The sequence below is a fragment of the Podarcis tiliguerta genome, assembly GCF_965153285.1.
Source record: "Podarcis tiliguerta genome assembly, chromosome: 8".
NCBI classification, from domain to species: domain Eukaryota; kingdom Metazoa; phylum Chordata; class Lepidosauria; order Squamata; family Lacertidae; genus Podarcis; species Podarcis tiliguerta.
In genome coordinates, this window is record NC_139541.1 from 80,843,655 (window position 1) to 80,856,494 (window position 12,840).

General features: G+C 48.8%; 1 protein-coding gene across 1 annotated transcript in view; it reads left to right on the forward strand.

Annotated features, from left to right (window-relative positions):
* The first annotated feature begins 500 nt into the window (after positions 1-500).
* The window catches only part of RINL (Ras and Rab interactor like), a 40,347-nt gene continuing 28,007 nt past the window's right edge, over positions 501-12,840 (forward strand). The window contains exons 1-4 of the mRNA XM_083455035.1: positions 501-791; positions 5,292-5,430; positions 7,256-7,397; positions 10,419-10,530. Of these exons, the coding sequence (XP_083311161.1) occupies positions 5,378-5,430; positions 7,256-7,397; positions 10,419-10,530 (307 nt within the window). The 5' untranslated portion in view covers positions 501-791; positions 5,292-5,377. The remainder of the gene's footprint in view (positions 792-5,291; positions 5,431-7,255; positions 7,398-10,418; positions 10,531-12,840) is intronic.

Sequence of the window (12,840 nt, forward strand, 5' to 3'; positions counted from 1 at the left end):
TGGCATGGTTCCCGGACAGAAAGCAAGTTGCAATGTGGTTCTTTAGAAGGCCAGAAGACATGAGAAAGGCCTGAGAAACAATGGACTGTTCTCTACCTTTATTACAACAGAGCGGAATGTTTCTGATGCTTAGCTGCTGAGAAAATGATTTTGAGAAGCTTTGAGAAGCTTTGAGCCTGCTTTGGTGGGGGGTGACTTCGGGCCTAGGTGAGGTCACCTGTCCTCACCTTCCTTCAGTCAGGTGATGATAAGGCTGAACTCCCCGCAGGCAAAATGGTTGATGAGCTTCTGTAGAGCTTAGAGTTTGCTGCCAAAGTTGCATCATCTGCAAATAACATCTCTTAGAAGAGGACATGCCACGCTTTTTTCTTGGTGCAGAGACGTGCCAGATCAGACGACCTGGGTGTGTAGCGTCAATAGGGGGGGAAATGTTTTTAATCTCTCGGCTCTAAATTGCTTCATGCAATTAAAAAAAAAAATGCTTTTCAAACCTGAAACTCAAGTTACTGAATCTGTAGGCAACTACCCTGCTGCTTGGAACCTGGAAGGTGCATCTATCTATGCCCTATTTTTGCTTTCGTATTTGCACGCTTTTTTTGAAGTGAACAATCGTTCTCCGAGACCACGTGAAGGCAGCTGACGGAGGTGTAAACCACATCCCTGCCTTTTGTCTCCTAGGCCTGCAGTCCTCCCTCGCTCTCTGCCTGCTTGTGTTCCTCGTCTGCACCCCTGGTTGCTCCTCCTTAGGCCCATTGCACAGGGAACTTAAGGCTGCCACCCATCACTGCCAGGTAAGATCTGCTTTGTGTGTGTGTGTGTGTGTGTGTCCCCCCTCTTCATGTCTTGTGCTGCACCCACCGGGTGCTGAGCTTTTAGCTGAGCTGCAAACTTCAAATTCCCAAACTGGGTGGAGAGATCTGGCGAAGAGAGATGTGTTGATGCTTAGAAGCTGTGAGACTGAAATCAAACCTCCACATGCAGGGATAGTCTACCTCTGGGTACGGCTGCTGTGACCAGAGAGAGAGGAGGGCCAATTCTTTCAGATCTTGAGAAGTAGTAGACCTGTTGTTCACTGGAGATCTTTAGACAGGGGCTGGATGGTCGTCTGTCATTGCACTGCAGACTGGAGCTAGATCATAAGGCCTCCGAGAGCCATCCCAATTTGATTGACTCCCTGGTTGTGAGCTTCTCTGACAAGCCTTAGCCGCTCAGTCCCGGATCAACAATTGTCTAGTTGTGTTTTTCCTCTGTATCGAGGGAAAGGCCCTCTGAAAACTCAAACCTTGAATCTGGAGAGACATATGGTTGTCAAGCCTCTGCTTAAAGACCTCCAAAGAAGGAGACTCCACCACACTCCTTGGCAGCAAATTCCACTGTCGGACAGCTCTTACTGTCAGGAAGTTCTTCCTAATGTTTAGGTGGAATCTTCTTTCTTGTAGTTTGGATCCATTGCTCCGTGTCCTCTTCTCTGGAGCAGCAGAAAACAACCTTTCTCCCTCCTCTATGTGACATCCTTTTATATATTTGAACATGGCTATCATATCACCCCTTCACCTCCTCTTCTCCAGGCTAAACATGCCCAGCTCCCTTAGCCGTTCCTCATCTCGAAGCCTGGTGTCAGCGGTAGGCAGGGTTGGGCGTTTGCCTGGGCCCAGATACCGTTGAGAAGCCGCCATGTTCCATGTTACTGTAAACACGTGGCTTGCCACCTGCTGCTGCGCACATTAAATCTTTGAATCTTTAGAGCGAACTTTATGGAAGTTCATAAATCCTTGAGATGGAAGATGCAGCACAGAACCGTCTGCCCATATATCGGAAGCTCCTTCCCTTAAGGATGTTTTGAGGCTGGCTGTAAGTAATGTTAGCCTTTTATAGGAACATAAGAAGCTGCCTTATACTAAGCAGGTCTCGCCTCCAGATTGCCCCTTTTATTGTGCATTATTGATGCTCACACAAGGGACGCGGGTGGCGCTGTGGGTTCGAATCCCCGCGGCGGGGTGAGCTCCCATCGTTCGGTCCCAGCTCCTGCCCACCTAGCAGTTCAAAAGCACTCTTAAGTGCAGGTATATAAATAGGGACCGCTTTATAGCGGGAAGGTAAACAGCGTTTCCGTGTGCTGCGCTGGTGTTGGCTCGCCAGAGCAGCTTCGTCACGCTGGCCACGTGACCCGGAAGTGTCTCCGGACGGCGCCGGCTCACAGCCTCTAGAGCGAGATGAGCACGCAACCCTAGAGTTGGACACGACTGGCCCGTACGGGCAGGGGTACCTTTACCTTTTATTGATGCTCACAACGCTACAGTGGTACCTCAGGTTACATACGCTTCAGGTTACATACGCTTCAGGCTACATACTCCGCTAACCCAGAAATAGTGCTTCAGGATAAGAATTTTGCTTCAGGATGAGAACAGAAATTGTGCTCCGGTGGCGCAGCGGGAGGCCCCATTAGCTAAAGTGGTGCTTCAGGTTAAGAACAGTTTCAGGTTAAGTACGGGCCTCCGGAACGAATTAAGTACTTAACCCGAGGTACCACTGTATTGGGGTGGGAATCCCACCTTCAACATTGTTCGTGCCTCCAAACATTTTGGGGGCACCCCCACTGGCTCATGCTCAGTCGGTGCATATCCCATAGCTTCCTGCCGAAACTCCGCAATGTCTTACACCGCCAATGTTCCTGTTTAATTTTGTCCTGCTGTCATTGTGCTATGGTCTCTCCAGACAGCAATGATGTGGCAGCATCCCAGAATGAACTCAGAACCGCCCGCCAGTGGCGTAGCGTGGGTTGTCAGCACCTGGGGCAAGGCAAGTAATTTGCGCCCCCTAACCCTAACCACCAGATGTTGCGCCCGGTGCGGCCGGCCCCCCCTGCACCCCCCACACTACGCCACTGCCGCCCGCCCCCCCCCAGTGTCCCTATTTTCCAGGGACAGTCTTGGATTTACAGAGGCTGTCTGTCTCTACAGTCTCCAGCTATAATCCTTGTGGGCTATTTAATTGTAATTTCCATAACAAAGGAGACTCTTTGTTGGGGTGGTGAGGGTGAAGGCAGCCTCCCCCCCCCCCCATTCTTTAGGACCTGCTCACCATCTCTCGCCATATAAAGGAGATTGTCTCCATTCAGCACCCTTTAAAAAAAAATAAACTACAGTTCCCATGATTCTTTTTCTGGGGGTGGGGGAGATGTGCTTTAAATGTAGGGTCCAGCCTATACCAAATTACATTTTGTTGATCATTCTTTGTTTCATCCCATACTTTTCGGTGCATTTACCCTTCACTTTCCAAATCAAAAAAGTTCTTTTTTTTTAATTAAAAAAAGTAGATTTGTTGTTCCAGGGTGCCCATCAACCCACTTCAAATTTGCAAAGACAAACTCCCTATATGCATTTGAACCCCCTCCTGCAAAACACAGTCTGGAGGCCTCTCCTATTACAGTGGTACCTCGGGTTACATACGCTTCAGGTTACAGACTCCGCTAACCCAGAAATAGTACTTTGGGTTAAGAACTTTGCTTCAGGATGAGAACAGAAATCGTGCAGCGGCAGCGCAGCAGCAGCAGGAGGCCCCATTAGCTAAAGTGGTGCTTCAGGTTAAGAACAGTTTCAGGTTAAGAACAGACCTCCAGAACGAATTCAGTTCTTAACCCGAGGTACCACTGTAGTTTATTCCACCCTGCAAGATACCTTTATCTCTCCCAGTGCATACATTCATAAGGAAGTCGCCATGATGCAGTTTGTGTGGCTGCCAGCAGATGGTGCTGTGAACTGCAATGTGATGACAAGCTGGGCTATCAGAGGGCAAGGAGAAGAGAACCAGAGATAGGACAGGCAGCCCAGGCCAGAGAGTGGACGACTGATGAGGTCAAAGGGGAGAGGGTGGCTTTTGGCACCTTCAGCTCTCCTTCATTGCAGGGGGGTTGGCCTAGATGGCTCCCTTCCAGCTCTGCAGTTTTATGGTTCTGTGTGAGTGGCTTTGGCAAGGGGGTGGGGGTGGCAAGCAAAGCGTGCAGGGGCACATCCCATAGCAAATTTAAATTTTCTTACGTGAGCTGGAACCAGAGGCCTTTCTTCTTGGACTAATTGGTTTGGAATTGCCCAAGAAAGGTGCTAAATTATTTTTGTATGGCACAACTGCTGCTCGAATTTTCCTAGCTAAAAAGTGGAAAACGCAAGAATTATCAACTGTGGAAGAATGGCAGATGAAGATGATGGATTTTTCGGAGCTAGCCGACCTAACTGCAAGAGTCCATGGCGAGAAGGAGGAGGAGTATCAGGAAGAATGGACAAAATTTAATGATTATTTAGTTAAGTTAAACTAATCGGAAATAGCTTGCAGGTATTTGATCGGCTTTTATATAAGTTAAGTGATGAATTAATATGTTTGATCTCGAATTGAAAAGATATAAGGATGTTAACTGATTAAGTTAAGTTTATAAGAACTATGATTTGGAAAACCGTTAAGAAGAAGAAGAAGAGGAGTTTGGATTTGATATCCCGCCTTTCACTCCCCTTAAGGAGTCTCAAAGCGGCTAACATTCTCCTTTCCCTTCCTCCCCCACAACAAACACTCTGTGAGGTGAGTGGGGCTGAGAGACTTCAAAGAAGTGTGACTGGCCCAAGGTCCCCCAGCAGCTGCATGTGGAGGAGCGGGGAATCAAACCCGGTTCCCCAGATTAGGAGACTACCGCTCTTAACCACTACACCACACTGGCTCTCATTTTTCGCCCTATAGGACGCACTTTTCCCCCTCCAAAAATGAAGGGGAAATCTGTGTGTGTCCTATGGGGCAAATACAGGCTTTCGCTGAAGCTTGGAGAGCGCACCGACCCCTCTCGCTCTCCAGACTTCAGGAAGCTATCTGCAAGCCTAGGGAGCCCGCAGGGCTCCCTAGGCTGCGGATAGCAGCCTGCTGCCCGGCGCGCGGGGCGCCCTGAAGCAGAGCGCCCCGCACTTCGGGCAGACATCGGGCAGCCCCACAAGCTCGGGGGACAGCGGGGAGGCGGAGCACCGCCATCCCGCTGTTCCCTGACCTGGTTTGGATTCCACGACCTGGTTTTGGGGGGGAAAGAAAGGGAATTTTTTCCCCCTTTATTTCCCCCTCAAAAAACTAGGTGCGTCCTATGGGCCGGTGCATCCTATGGGCCGGAAAATACGGTAACAATGTTATCAAGGGTAATTTTAATAAGGTTATGATGTTTGTTTGTTTATAATTTTGTGAAAAACAATGAAAAAATTGGGGGGGGGATGAAAACCTGGAGCTCTGATTCATCTGCCAAACTTTTTCCCTTCCACCTCCAGGAACGCGTTTGGAAGCCAAAAAGAAACCCTAGGAAGCCTTTGGCAATGTGGGATTTGTGAGGACCCGTTAACCGTGGGCGCAAAAGATGTCTGAGCCCATCCTTGGTGCCGGCAGGAGCCCGGTGGAAAACGACCCTGGGTAAGCAAGCCTTCATAATAGCTCAGTCGGCAGAGCGTGAGACTCTTAATCTCAGGGTTGTGGGTTTGAGCCCCAGACATAGCTGTCAACCGTCCCTTATTTGGCGGGAAAGTCCCTTATCCCAGCGCTGTGTCCTGCTGCTCTCCCTTATTGATGATGTCCCTTAAATTTCCCGGGTTTCAAAGGAAGCAGCTCCTCTTCTTCCCTCCCTGCCGGCCAGGGAGGAGGGAGGCTCCAACTGTGTGGCTTGGCTGTGTTGCTCACCCAATAAGGAGTCTAAGAACGACTGGGGGGTGGAGCTTGCATGCCTTGTGCCGATCAAATCGGCCGCAATGCCTGGGGACTCGCCTTTGCTCAGCGCTTCCCAGCGGAGAGGTGACGGTGGTTTTCCTTGCTGCATCCCCTTTGCCGGGTTGATGAGCTGTGGGAACCACCGCTTGAGGCTTCGTTTGTTTCTGCCTTTGTCTCGGAGGGGCTCAGAAGTTGAACATACCTGTGCTGGGAAAATCCCTTATTTTGGCTGCTGATCCCTTATTTTCGAGGCTGCTGGTCCCTTATTTTCAAATCTGTAAGTTGACACCTATGGCCCCAGACTGGGCAAAAGATTCCTGCTTTGGACTGGATCATTGTTTCCCTAACTTGGATCTCTAGCTGTTTTTGGACTACAGTTCCCACGATCCCTCACCACTGGTTCTTGCTAGCTAGGGATGATGGGAGATGTAGTCCATAAACAGCTGGACACACAAGTTTGGGAAACACTGGACTAGATGGTTCTCGCGGTCTCTTCCAACTCTGCAGCTCTAAGATTCTATGATCTCTGTGCGACTGAGAGAATAGATTTGCCAGCCTCACTGCGGGCCAAACTGGCACCTTCCAGATGCTGTTGGACTACCATTCCCATCATCCCCAGCCAGCGCAGCATGATGGGACTTGAAGTCCCACAACATCTGGAGGTGCCAGGGACTGGCAGGATGCTGATCAGCCACCGGGAGGGTTGAGGAAATGGGGCTGGAGTCTGACTTGCGGGGAGCAGTGATTTGTGGGGAACTGTACCAGCCAGAAGTACCAGACCATAAAGAAGGCTGATCGCCGAAGAATTGATGCTTGTGAATTCTGGTGCTGGAGGAGACTCTTGAAAGTCCCATGGACTGCAAGAAGATCAAACCTCTCCATTCTGAAGGAAATCAGCCCTGAGTGCTCACTGGAAGGACAGATCCTGAAGCTGAGGCTCCGATACTTTGGCCACCTCATGAGAAGAGAAGACTCCCTGGAAAAGACCCTGATGTTGGGAAAGAAGGAGGGCACAAGGAGAAGGGGAGGACAGAGGACGAGATGGTGGGACAGTGTTCTCAAAGCTACCAGCATGAGTTTGACCAAACTGTGGGAGGCAGTGGAAGACAGGAGGGCCTGGCGTGCTCTGGTCCAGGGGGTCACGAAGAGTCGGACACAACTAAACGACACAACAACAACAACAACAACAGTACCAGCCAGGAGGCAAGAGCTGGAGGCAGGGGAAACTCCAGAGCTGTTTTTACAGGCCAGGGCAGGCGAGAGACCTTCATCCTGTTAACTCTTTCCCCACCTCCAATGCCAAGAGCAGTGGACTCGTAATCTGGTGAACCGGGTTCGCTTCCCCGCTCCTCCACCTGCAGCTGCTGGGTGACTTTGGGCCAGTCACACTTCTCTGAAGTCTCTCAGCCTCACTCACCTCACAGAGTGTTTGTCGTGGGGGAGGAAGGGAAAGGAGAATGTTAGCCGCTTTGAGACTCCTTCGGGGAGTGATAAAGCAGGATATCAAATCCAAACTCTTCTTCTTCTTATACAGCCTATGCCACACCCTAGTGAATGGAAAGTCTGAGAGCCCCATCACGCTTCTGGACCGGCTATCTGCAACAAGAAGCATTTGGGAGATTCTTGAGATCCAACCAGAACAAGCCAAGGAGTTGCTGTCAGCACACCCACCTGGGGTAAGCGGCCAGCAAGTTTTATTTTTTTTAATGGGATGAGTCCAGTGTGGGCAGGTGTATGGGGTGTTAGGGGAGGGATAGCACCTCTGGCAGGGAACACATCATGCTCCTTCTTCTTCTTCTTTTTTTAATAATATTTATTAGATATTTAATAGTTACAGAAAGAAAAAGGATAGAAAGAAAAGAAAAAACAGTAAAAAAATTTAACAAACAATACATCAAAAATAACAAGAAAAAACAGTACAACCAAACAACAAGAAAAAACAAAAAACATTTAAAAACACATCCAAATTTCATATCTTTATCTTTCATTTGCTTGTTTCCTCGACTTCCTCACGCCTCCCTTTTTTGTATTCCAGTTCAAATTAGCTGGTTCAGCAAATCCTTTCCCTCTTTCTCAATTTTTATCCTATAATTTATCTTGACACAGTTAACTTTAAATTTTCCACCTTAACCCATTAACAATCAATTTTTATATAATTCTTAATAACACTTCTGCTAAAACCATATAACTTCATTCCAGTATTCTTCTAACATTCATTAATTTTACAATATTTCTGTAAATATACTTTAAATTTTTTCCAATCTTCTTCCATCGACTCTTCTCCCTGGTCTCAGATTCTGCCAGTCATTTCCGCCATTTCCATATAGTCCATCAGCTTCATCTGCCATTCTTCCCCGGGTGGGTAGATCTTGTGTCTTCCAATACTTTGCAATGAGTATTCTTGCTGCTGTTGTGGCGTACATAAAAAAAGTTCTATCCTTCTTTGGCACCAATTGGCCGACCATGCCCAGGAGAAAGGCCTCTGGTTTCTTCAGGAAGGTATATTTAAATACCTTTTTCATTTCATTATATATCATTTCCCAGAAGGTCTTAATCCTTGGACACATCCACCAAAGATGAAAGAAGGTACCTTCTACTTCTTTACATTTCCAACATTTATTATCAAGCAAATGATAAATTTTTGCCAGCTTGACTGGTGTTATGTACCACCTGTAAATCATTTTCATTAAATTCTCCTTTAAGGCATTACATGCCGTAAACCTCATACCTGTGATCCATAACTATTCCCAGTCAGCCATCATAATGTTATGCCCAACATCTTGTGCCCATTTAATCATAGCAGATTTCACCGTTTCATCTTGAGTATTCCATTTCAGCAGCAAGTTGTACATTCTTGACAGATTCTTAACCTTAGGTTCTAACAATTCTGTTTCTAATTTTGATTTTTCCACCTGGAAGCCTAATTTTTTGTCCAAATTATATGCCTCCATTATTTGATAATAATGGAGCCAATCTCTCACTCTATTTTTCAATTTTTCAAAGCTCTGCAGTTTTAGCCTGTCTCCCTCTTGCTCCAGAATTTCCCAATACTTCGGCCATTTGGCCTCCATATTTAGTTTTTTCAATGCCTTCACTTCCATTGGTGACAACCATCTTGGGGTTTTGTTTTCTAGCAAGTCCTTATACCTTATCCAAACATTAAACAATGCTTTTCTGATAATGTGATTCTTAAAGGCCCTATGAACGTTAACCTTGTCATACCACAAGTATGCATGCCAGCCAAATACATTGTTAAAACCTTCCAAATCCAAAACATCAGTGTTTTCAAGAAGCATCCATTCTTTCAGCCAGCAAAATGCGGCTGATTCATAATAGAGTTTAAGGTCTGGCAGGGCAAATCCACCTCTTTCTTTAGCATCTGTTAATATCTTGAATTTTATTTGATGGTTTCTTGCCCTGCCAGACAAATCTGGAGATATCTCTCTGCCACTGTGGAAGACAGGAGTGCCTGGCGTGCTCTGGTCCAGGGAGTCACGAAGAGTCGGACACGACTAAACGACTAAACAAATGACCCATTTAAAGTGGCACAGCACCGCTTTAAACATAGAGTACAGATGGCAGGGGGCATGGAACCCATATCTCCTGGAAGCTGCCAACTTCCATTGGTCCTAGCATCATATGGTCATACTGGCTGGGGCTGATGGGAGTTGTAGTCCAAAGCACGGGGGGGGGGGGTTGTGCGCCATGTTAGGGAAGGCTGCCACTGGACACTGAAGTAGCAGCATGTAGCAGGAACCCCCCCCCCCCATCATTCAGTTTGTACAAACTTCACACACACTCACACTCACACACTACATACGCTACACTTCTGTTATAAATTCATAGAAAATCAACCATACATCAGATTTGCACTGTTCCACTTTTATTTTACTCCATGAAGGAAGGACTACAAAATGGGGAAGGTTTGATACAGGGCGCCATAATCCCTTCACCATACCAGCACATCCACAGGAGCACTGCCCAGTTGCTATGCCAACCCTGATGATCCCAGACAGAAGACAATAAAGATCACCAAGAACTTGCATATGGGAGTGGATTCAGCATGGACTGGAACAAAGGACAATGATCAGATCTTCCCTCAGGGGGCAGGAAACTGTGACTACCTTTTGTCTTCAGAAAATGACTCATGGGGAGGGGTAGAAGGGAACCAGCCAGGTGACAGGACACTCAGGTTACCACCACAACTCCTCCCTCAACCCCTTCTTTCTGTAATGTATGCATGATGTTTCTGGGGGTGGGCTTGACCTAGAGGATGGGAATTTCAAAAGTTTTTATAAGGTCTTGCACACCATTTTTCTGTGTCTTTCCTCTCTCCTGCGAGTGAGGGGAACACCCTGCTGCAACAGTTCAATAAAGGCCAAGCCTACAGGCTGCTGATTTGCTCCAATTTACTCTGGTTGGTGCCTTTACTTTTTGTCCAAGGGAGCCCTCGGATTTTTCCGGTAACAAGCAGCAGCAGCAAAGTTGCTCCTTGTCACCTTCTCAGTGTGCTTGCAGATGCAGAGTCACAAATGTTGCTGGTGGTTTCCTCTTTCCTGCTTAAAGGGGAAGGGAAGGAGGTGGGGGGTGGGTCTTGCTTCATTGACTGTGCTATCCAGAGGAAAGCGGATTTCTCATCTCCCTTCTCTCTCAATCTCTCTCCCCTCCTCCTGCCTTCCTTTTCCTTCTGCGGCCAGACGTTCATTATCGCTGGAAATGCAGCTGGAGGGTCCAAGGAGCTCTTCCTCCGAACACTGCAAAACAGGAGTGATGCTGTCTGCTCTTTCTCTATCCAGGACAACGGCACAGGTGAGTTGGTTCGGTCCCTCTGAGGGTCTTCTGTATTTGACCTGCGCTGAACCACAGATTCATTTGTTCCCAGGGTCTGGTGATTTGGGGCCAAACTGGAGTTCCTGGAGGCGGTTGGAGGATGGATGGCGGCTAACAGATTGAGGTTGAATCCTGACAAGACAGAAGTACTGTTTTGGGGGGACACGGGGTGGGCTGGTGTGGGGGATTCCCTGGTCCTGAATGGGGTAACTGTGCCCCTGAAGGACCAGGTGAGCAGCCTGGGAGTCATTTCGGACTCACAGCTGTCCATGGAGGCGCAAGTTAATTCTGTGTCCAGGGCAGCTGTCTACCAGCTCCACCTGGTACGCAGGCTGAGACCCAACCTGCCCGCGGACTGTCTCGCCAGAGTGGTGCATGCTCTGGTTATCTCCCGCTTGGACTACTGCAATGCGCTCTATGTGGGGCTACCTTTGAAGGTAACCCAGAAACTGCAATTAATCCAGAATGCAGCAGCTAGACTGGTGACTGGGAGTGGCCGCCGGGACCACATAACACCGGTCCTGAGAGATCTGCATTGGCTTCCAGTACATTTCTGAGCACAATTCAAAGTGTTGGTGCTGACCTTTAAAGCCCTAAACAGCCTCGGTCCTGTATACCTGAAGGAGCATCTCCACCCCCATCATTCTGCCTGGACACTGAGATCCAGCGCCGAGGGCCTTCTGGCGGTTCCCTCATTGCAAGAAGTGAGGTTACAGGGAACCAGACAGAGAGCTTCCGCAGCCGAAGCCGGGCTCAGGGCGGCTAACAACAATAAAACAGTACAAAAGTACAGCACAAACAACACTCTAAAATCATTCATTATAAAATTAATTAATTCAAGCCACTGGCAACCATTGGGCCAGAGCTCCGCGAAGATTGCCGAGGGAGGGAGTCAGGCTGTGCCCTGGCCAAAGGCCTGGTGGAACAGCTCTGTCTTGCAGGCCCTGCGGAAAGATGTCAAGTCCCGCAGGGCCCTAGTCTCTTGTGACAGAGCGTTCCACCAGATCGGGGCCACAACCGAAAAAGCCCTGGCTCTAGTTGAGGCCAGCCTAACTTCTCTGTGGCCTGGGACCTTCAGGATATTTTTATTTGAAGACCGTAAGTTCCTCTGTGGGGCATACCAGGAGAGGCGGTCCCGTAGGTACGAGGGTCCTAGGCCGTATAGGGCTTAAAAGGTTAAAACCAGCACCTTAAACCTGATCCTGTACTCCACCGGGAGCCAGTTCAGCTGGTATAGCACCGGGTGAATGTGATTCCGCGGCGAGGACCCCATAAGGAGTCTCGCTGCGGCATTCTGCACCCACTGGAGTTTCTGGGTCAGTCTCAAGGGCAGCCCCACGTAGAGCGAGTTACAATAATCCAGTCTGGAAGTGACCGTCGCGTGGATCACAGTGGCTAGGTCAAGGCGAGAGAGGTAAGGAGCCAACTGCTTAGCTTGGCGGAGATGGAAAAATGCCGCCTTTGTTGTAGCTGCAATCTGCGCCTCCATGGAGAGGGAGGTGTCGAAGATTACACCCAAACTCTTAACGGACGGTGCTGGCACTAATTGCGCCCCTGCAAGAGATGGAAGTTGCCCCCCCAATCCCATATCGTCCCGTCCCAGCCACAGGACCTCTGTCTTATTGAATGTGTGGGTAGAGGTTTTCTTGTTGCTTCCAAGGATCCCAGAATCTGTGCTTCCCTCCTACCCCTTTAAGCCCACAACGACCCTGTGAGGCAGGCTCGATGCCCATACTGGAGTTTACTGTGTGCATTCATTCCCATTTAATTTGCACAGTCCACAGGACGTCGCCCTCAAACGACACCAAACTCTATGCTGCCTTCCTGTAAATTCAAGGTTTGCCCAGTACAGGAGGGGGGGGAGTAATCCAATAAGCTGGGGAAAATTGGGCTGCAATCCACACTCCACTCGAGGTCACAGGCAATTTCCGCCTGTGTTTTTGGATGAGTGGATCAACTGTCACCTTCCGCTACTCCCCTTTCCGTCCCTTCCACTTCCTCATTCTCGTCATTTGTTTACTTGTCACTATTTCTGGTGGTGTCTTTATCCATGGAGTTTTCTTGGCGGGGATACTGGAGTGGCTTGCCGGTTCCTCCTCCAGGTGGATCACGTTTGGTCTAAACTCTCCACTATGACCTGTCCATCTTGGGTGGCCCTGCATGGGGTAGCTCGTACCTTCTCTGAGTTATTCAAGCCCTTTGCCGTGGCAAGGCAGGCTGTTTACCTTCCCGCCGGAGCGGTACCTATTTATCCACTTGCACTTTTGACGTGCTTTCGAACTGCTAGGT